General features: G+C 35.8%; 2 protein-coding genes across 7 annotated transcripts in view; one reads left to right on the forward strand and one right to left on the reverse strand.

Moving 5' to 3' along the window:
- LOC110022077 (ATP-dependent zinc metalloprotease FTSH 7, chloroplastic) overlaps nt 1–7467 on the forward strand; it is a 44533-nt gene that overhangs the window by 19506 nt on the left and 17560 nt on the right. The window lies entirely within an intron of this gene.
- Nucleotides 4735–7467, reverse strand: part of LOC110022079 — a 2921-nt gene continuing 188 nt past the window's right edge. Inside the window, exons 1-4 of one of the 3 annotated variants that reach the window (XR_002293730.1) lie at nt 6840–7091; nt 6627–6732; nt 6407–6522; nt 4735–5120 (exon numbers count right to left, since the gene is read on the reverse strand). Coding sequence is in view for 2 of the 3 variants with exons in the window: in XM_020720865.1 (XP_020576524.1) it covers nt 5082–5120; nt 6407–6525; nt 6627–6732; nt 7004–7029 (290 nt within the window). In the remaining variant the exon portion in view is untranslated. Of the gene's footprint in view, nt 5121–6406; nt 6526–6626; nt 6733–6839; nt 7092–7467 lie in introns of those variants that run through there. The other 2 variants (XM_020720866.1, XM_020720865.1) reach the window with 2 other exon arrangements.

Here is a 7467-nt window from a genome sequence, read left to right on the forward strand (position 1 = left end):
TGTTATTCGAGTTGTTTTGCGAGGTTATTGAAGCGAAACCACGGTATCAATGGTATTGTTATGTTATTATAGTATTTGCAATAACGCAACAATAAACATCTTTTCATCATTTTTTAGGTGGTCTCAATCAGATACACGTGACAAGATTTGATCGGAGTCCGTACACAGCAAAACCTTTCAATTTTTGAAGTCAATCAAACATCAAAATTCATGATAAAAATCCAACACAATTTTCATTTTTACTTTCTCAAAAATTTTCTAATGCACGCGCAATTACATCGGTTCGGTAATTCAAAAAAAATTATCTAGATGATTAATTTATAAATATCAAATGCTTGAGATAAATGACATGTAATTACCCCCACTTAATGATATCTCATGCTTACATCATGTTGATGATCATCTTCAATTATTTCCTTGACATAACATAAATCTTAGCCCCAAAACTCAAGCTATAGATAATTAACAAATTAATCATGATGTTATACATTCGCTAACCCTCGCCCCTCTCCTTGCCGCGCGCTTCATCCCTCCTTAATCCGGTAAGTTCATCCCCCAACGAGATTTACTAATCCGAGGTTTAAGATAAACATATGATAAATTGGATTTAAGAAACAAATGGATTAAAGTTCATAATTTATTATTTTAAATAATAAATTAAAATAATATTAATTAATAATAATAATAAAAGAATATTATTATTTTAAGTATGTTAGTCCGTCAAAGTTCATAATTTATCTCATTTAAAAATATAATAATAATAATAATAATAATAAAGTAATAACAATAATTATAGTAATGATAATAATCACATTTATAAATTTCAATTGGGTTATACAGAAATTATAACTGTATAATTAATTTTACCGTCAAATTCATAGAAGTATCATGTTTACCGTCTTGAGTTAAGTAACTTCTCTTTATTATGAGATAAACATATCATTTCTAGTAAGATGTATTATCCATGCAAATTGTACTAAATATCTAGCTAATTTTAGGGTTGTGATTCGTACCTTTCAAATCTTGTTCACATAATAACAATAGTCTTCATTTTTTTGCTCATTATGATTTTAATGAATAGTTAGCATTATTTTATTTTTGCTTAGCCTTATGTTTAATTGTTCGCATTTCTTGGTTTCAATATTTAAACCTTTTTTTGAATATTTGATGTGATACATTTTATTACTTTAGTTTTCATAATTATTTTTAATTAGTGGCAGACATATTACATTTATATTCTTTATTGTGATTGTGATACATGAGATATAACTAATATTATTAAGACAGAATTAAAACCATTTTGTATGGTTAGGCTGACGGGTCCCTTAGAGAAATCATTCGATTTTCATAATTGGTGCTTACATTTCCTTATTTCAAGGTGTCATAGTAAACCAACTATATATAAGTATAATTATATGTATATATGTGTATATACTAAAATTATATGCCATCATGTAGTGAAATGATTGAGTATTCATATATGTATGTTGGATCTTAGTTTATTCTTTGTGAATCACGCACCGAGAGTTAGGGTAGAGTGAAAGAAAGAATGAAGAGAAAGTATAATAGGTCTGGGAACTTTGTAGGGAGAATCAAGAGAAAAGGTTCCTTTATTTGTATTTTTTAAGGCTCTAATTGATTGTATATATTTTATACTATATTTGTATTACAATTTAAATTTCAATATTGGCGGTAATTGGTTGGTCTACTGGGTTAAAGACAACTAACTGAGACGACCAACCAAATGACATATGTGCCTTCTGAAGTATGAATTGGTTGGTTGAGGTGTTCGACCGTATGAAGATCTTGCTCTGTGTCTTTTGGCATGGTCGAACAGAGCGGTCGGTTGTGATGTGAATGTTCAGTCCGTACGCAGAGTTGGTTAGTCGAATGTGATCGACCAATTTTTTTTATAAAGAGTCATGGCTCATTTTCTGTTCAGCTCGAGTCTTACAGAGCTTGTGTCTCACCTGTCTTGCTGATTCTCGTCTCGGCCGGATCTCCCAATCTTGCAAGGTATTAAGCGTATCTTATCGCAGCCCACGTGAGGTATCCGACGAAACTCGCTGTCGGGATGATTCATGCATCACTTTCGGCGGCGGGTCTTGCCGCTACTGAGTGGGAAACCATCTACGAAGGTTGCAACTATTTTGGGTATGGAGACTCGGCTTCATACTCGGCCTTGAATCTTCAGTTGATTGCATACCTCGAAAAGAGTCCCTTTCATCTTGATTGTTCGTTCTCTTTGAGATTTGTGTTAGTACTTTTGGTATATACATATTAGTTCTCTGATTTTTTCTGCTCCTTGATAGCAACAACTACAATAAGGACAAGAAAATTATACAACAATCATTAGCAATAAATTTGTGAATTGATTGATCACATGACTTCACTTAGAATTTTGTGTCCTATGTGCTCTATAAATAAATATGAACTGAGCTTTGTATCATTTGTCATCAATTTTTCTTGTCACAACTTAGGTGCGTGATAGCTGACAAATTAAACCTGATCATTGTGGATCCTGAGAGGCTCGCGAGGGGAGGGTTTCAGACTCCCTTTTCTGTATAAATAGAAGGTGCTGATGAAGGAAAAATGAGCGAGGCTCAAATTTGACCTGGTCAAAGTAGTCGACTCATTTGATGATTCAAAAGATTAGTCGCCTAGATCTCCTCCATAGAGAGATTTATGGATACTTGGGCCAAGTTGAAGGAGCACCTAGATGGTGGGTTGTCAAAGAATGCTTTGGATTATGCCTTACTACAATGCTTGTTATGTAGGTTGGAGATGCGGGGTTCTTGCCGTTGCCGACTCCGATAATTTATCAACTGCTCGACCCTTTGTCTTTAATAGATATATGGCTGGGGGACCGCAAAAGCGGGCACAATTCCCAGAGATCATAGAGCAGCGAGCAAGCGAGATCGAACTATTAGCGGGGCCGATCAGTTTTTTTTAGGGACTTGTTAGGGGTTCAAATGCAGATCATGTGTAGGAGTTGTCTGCTCACCTGGATATTGAAGTGGTGATTCTGCAGACGGAGCTTGTCGCTCTTCGAAGCGGGCTAAACAAGGTGTTATGTGAGTTTGTGGCACTCTATGAGACGTCTGATCTAGGAAGCCAATATGGTGGACTATATTAGGTTAGGTGGAGAGATGATTCTCCAGAAGTTTAGGGGCATTTCCCCTCCGAGGCTTTGGAGAACCACTTTATAAAACATTTCGTTCAAGACCTGTAATAATATTATTCACAATAAAATGATATTTTAATGAATTTTTAAAAATACATTTGGTGTTATATTTATCATTATGCGACCTTCATCTGACACGCCCACCTTATAAATAGGAGAAGGAGCTGCTTCTTTTTATTTTACGGCTTTTATTTCTTTCTTTTTTCGTCACCTTTCTCTTCTCCTCTCGTCCTTCTATTGGTTCTGCTCTTGTCTCTCGAGATGTCCCCTAAATACTCACCTCTCTTATTCGACTCTGTGAAGGACACTGACCATTCATTTTCTATAGAGAACAAAGTGAGGAAGGTTTAACAAAGGTATTTTCTTGACGAGAGCATATGTCTTCAAAAGTTGCCCATATCGGCGCGAGCGACGAATCCTCTGGGAGACCTGGTCTTCTACCGAGACTAGTTCAAATATAGCCTCTGGTTTCTCTTGTGTCAAAAGCTTCGAAGTATCTTCAACACCTATCCGATGCAAGTGGATGCCAAATTCCATAGTAGCAACCATGACTTTCATATTTTTTTATCGGTGGAAGAATTTTGTGCGTTAAACCAAATTCTTTAGATACTTCTTCTCGTTGGAGGTTGACAGAGAGGGTTGCGCTATATTCGCAGTGGGAAATGAATTCCACTTTGTAAGAGTGGAAAATAAGATAAAGGATAGGAAGAAATTTCTGGCCGTTTCTTGCTTTGGCGCCTGGGGAATCCGAACCAAGCCGTCGGGGTGAAAGGTGTCTAAGCCAATGTCTCTTCCAGAGAGTATGATCATTGCCTATGAGATGTTGTGTGTTTGTAGTCTCTCGGTTCTTCAATATACTGCTGAGGTGACAGTTACCCGTGTGCTGGCAAGTAAAATGACGGAGGAGCAATGACATAATTCGGACATTGTAAAGGAGGACCGAGTGAAGGCGACGATCGAAAAGTTGGCTACCAAGAGTCAGAAGAGGAAGCACATCCCAGAATCAAGTAGGCCCCTAACTGGGAGCCTATCCCTGGGAATGCCACGAGTTTATGGAAGGAGGGCAGCAAGCAGTTTGGCATGCTAGATCCATCTCTAGACTGGTATCCACAGTCAAAAGGCAACAAGCCCTCATCACTGGTGGATTTTCAGTGGTCTTGAAGGTTTGGTCGCGCATTGAGGGGCTTCAACCACAAACAAATTCTCCATGCAGGCAATTTTTATCATCCGCCCACTTGTGTTTTTTTTATTTTCATAGGGTTAATTGCATTTAATACATAAAAATAATATCATTTATATTTCATTTTACTTCCCTAATAGTTAGTACATTTCCTTTTTTATATTTGCCTGAGGCATGGCTGTAGGCAACCCAGCAAAGACTATAGGATACTTGGATGAAGAAGATCCATCTTGAACAACGAAACATGGTTTGTATGGAAAGCAAATAACTAAATTATGCCATAGAATTGACTAATACATAATCTGACTACTACAATTATTTTTTTGGCAGAGTATTCTCATGTTTTTTTTCTTCTTGCTTGGCACTGGCAGATGCTACAAAGGATTATCTTGAAAAGTTAGCTGTTAGTTCAAATGTCTTCTTATCACCCAAAAAGATGACACTTTCATTTGAGAAATGATTCAATTAATGAATCCAGGAAAATTATAATTGTTACATGTAACTTAAAATGCTGACTACATCAGAAAGAAATTGAGGAGACAGCTTAATGATCTTCAGTGTCAACAGGTTCGGCTCCTACAGAATTTCTCATTGGTCTGTGCTTCTTCCTCTTGAGCTTGGGCAAGCTTAGGATCCAATCTGGAAACTCACAGCCTGACTCTTTCATCACATTAGCTATGTTCCTTAGGAATGGTTTATCCTCTTCAGTAAACAATGTTATAGCCTCACCACATCTCCCAGCTCTTCCAGACCGACCTATAATCAAGCATAATAAATAAATAAATTATGGCATTTATATATATACCACACATTTCTTCAACTTTAGCATCACATCAAAAATACTACTATTACTAACTTTTTAAAAGTGGGAAACACTTTTTCATTTGTAGGTTTATAACACAAAAATATTATACATATAAATATCAAACTTTAAGTGCTACATATATTAATACATAAGAATTGTGTTGTTTGTATGCAAACTTCCCATAAATAAAATGATGAAGAATATATATATATAACTAAGAAGCTCGCTAACTCCATAAAGAATATAACCTAAAACTAATGCACTCAAGACTGAACAAAAAAAGTTCATAAATTCTATACCAATACACAAGATTGAGAAATATTTTTATCACCAATGGTTTAGATTATGTTCTTCAGGGATTAGCTCACAATTGACAGAAAAGTTACATGTGACTAGCATTTCTATCTTTAGAGGTGCAAAACTTTTAATTTTACTCTCCATAGATTTACTCAAATGCAGATGGGATTGTACACAAAATATTAATTCAAACTACTTAAAACTATTTTCTATATTCTTTGTCTTGATTCCCTTCAACTTCTGGCATTGATGCCACTAATATAACAAACTACTAAAGACTCATCAGTGATTTTGGCTGTGTACATGTGTTTTTGTTGAATCCATTTGATCCTTCTTTTTTGGGCATTTACTTATGTAGCACACAATTCTTATTTATTTACATATCTAACACCAAAACTTTTAAATTTTCATATTTAAACACATAACACAAATTTTTAATATCACATCAAAAATAACACTATTACCACCTTTAAAAATTGAAATAAACCTTTTCATGCATAGGCTTATCAAAGTTCTATGTATGTAAATTGAAAATTTAGGTGTGAGATCTGTAAATACATAAGACTCATGTGGTGCATATGGAAATTTTATTTTTATTTTTACAATAATGAAGTCTGGAGATAGCTTAAAACGCAATGTAAACATATAAGTTTTATTGGAGTAGCATCAAAAGAGTAACTTACCTACTTAAATCAAGCTTTCCTTTGCGCACAGCATAATCAACACGAAGTGGAGTTGATATAAGAATATCACATGGTATTTTTGCAAAATCGCCACATCGGGACAACTCCATAGTCATAAGTTTGATGTGAAACTTTCTACCATTAGCAACCTTTTTACACTCCCTAGTAGTTTGTGCAGCTAATTCTCTTGTCGGACAAATAATTACTCCTTTGACAAGTACAACGGACTGGAGACAAAAAACATGGAATAAACAAACCTCTATCTGCTTCTCTACTTCCTTTCTATGTAGTACAGAATCATCTTCCAAATTTGATCTTGCATCACTGGTTTTGAGAGACTTAGAGCTTTTGAAAACATTGAACCCCTCCACAACTACTAAAAACAAGTAAAATTATAAGAAAAAGAAAGCTAATGATTACAAAGACAACAATTTTTTTTTTTTTTTTGGACCAAACTGAAAGGCGGTGGTATGCTACCTGAGTCCCTCCGTTTCCTCTTCTTCTCTTTATTGCTTCTATTCAGCTCAGTCAATTGAAATTCCCTGTAAACATGCTTTTCATAACCTTCCTGCACCTCATTTGGCTGTTATTAACGAAAGACACTATGTTAACTTTGATAGCCGGTCTATAAACAAGCAAATCGTTGAATGGGAAAGCAGGGAAAAGAAACACGAAGAGGAAGAGACTGACAAGGCAATGCCTTATGCCGGATCCTTCGGGGGCCGTTTGGCGGTCAAACAACAAAAATGACAACTCTAATGCTGGAAATGCAGGATAGAAGCTGAAGCGCGCTAAAGGGGGTGGAAAGAATGAAGAGAAAGATGACGGTTAGTCGGATAGGAGCGGAGACATACCGACAGAGTTTCAGAGACCTTTGTACTTAGGGCTGTCAATTTGGCTCTTGTTCGTGAACAGCTCGTGTTCGGCTCGTTAAGCAGCGCGTGTTCGGCGCGTTCGTCAAGCCTAACGAGTCGAAATGCCCGAAAAGGGAAAGGGAGCGGACCACGAACAACAGTTTGTTCGCTCATGTTCGGCTCGAAATGGCTCGATAAAAAATATATATATATAATTTTTTATATAACAATATATTACATATATTATTTATGTCTAAATTTAAATCATAATGCCTCATGTAGCAATGTGGTTAGTGTCTTCTTTTGTATAGATTTGATCCAGGTTCGAATCCCACACATTACATCTATTTTTCTCAATTTTAGATTAACGAGCCAATTTCGAGCCGAACAAGAGCCGAGCACGAACACAAATATTTAAATCGAGCCGAACACGAACACACTGTTCACGAGCCAATTTCGAACAC

The sequence above is a fragment of the Phalaenopsis equestris genome, unplaced genomic scaffold (assembly GCF_001263595.1).
Source record: "Phalaenopsis equestris unplaced genomic scaffold, ASM126359v1 Scaffold000167, whole genome shotgun sequence".
In the NCBI taxonomy this organism is placed as follows: Eukaryota; Viridiplantae; Streptophyta; class Magnoliopsida; order Asparagales; family Orchidaceae; genus Phalaenopsis; species Phalaenopsis equestris.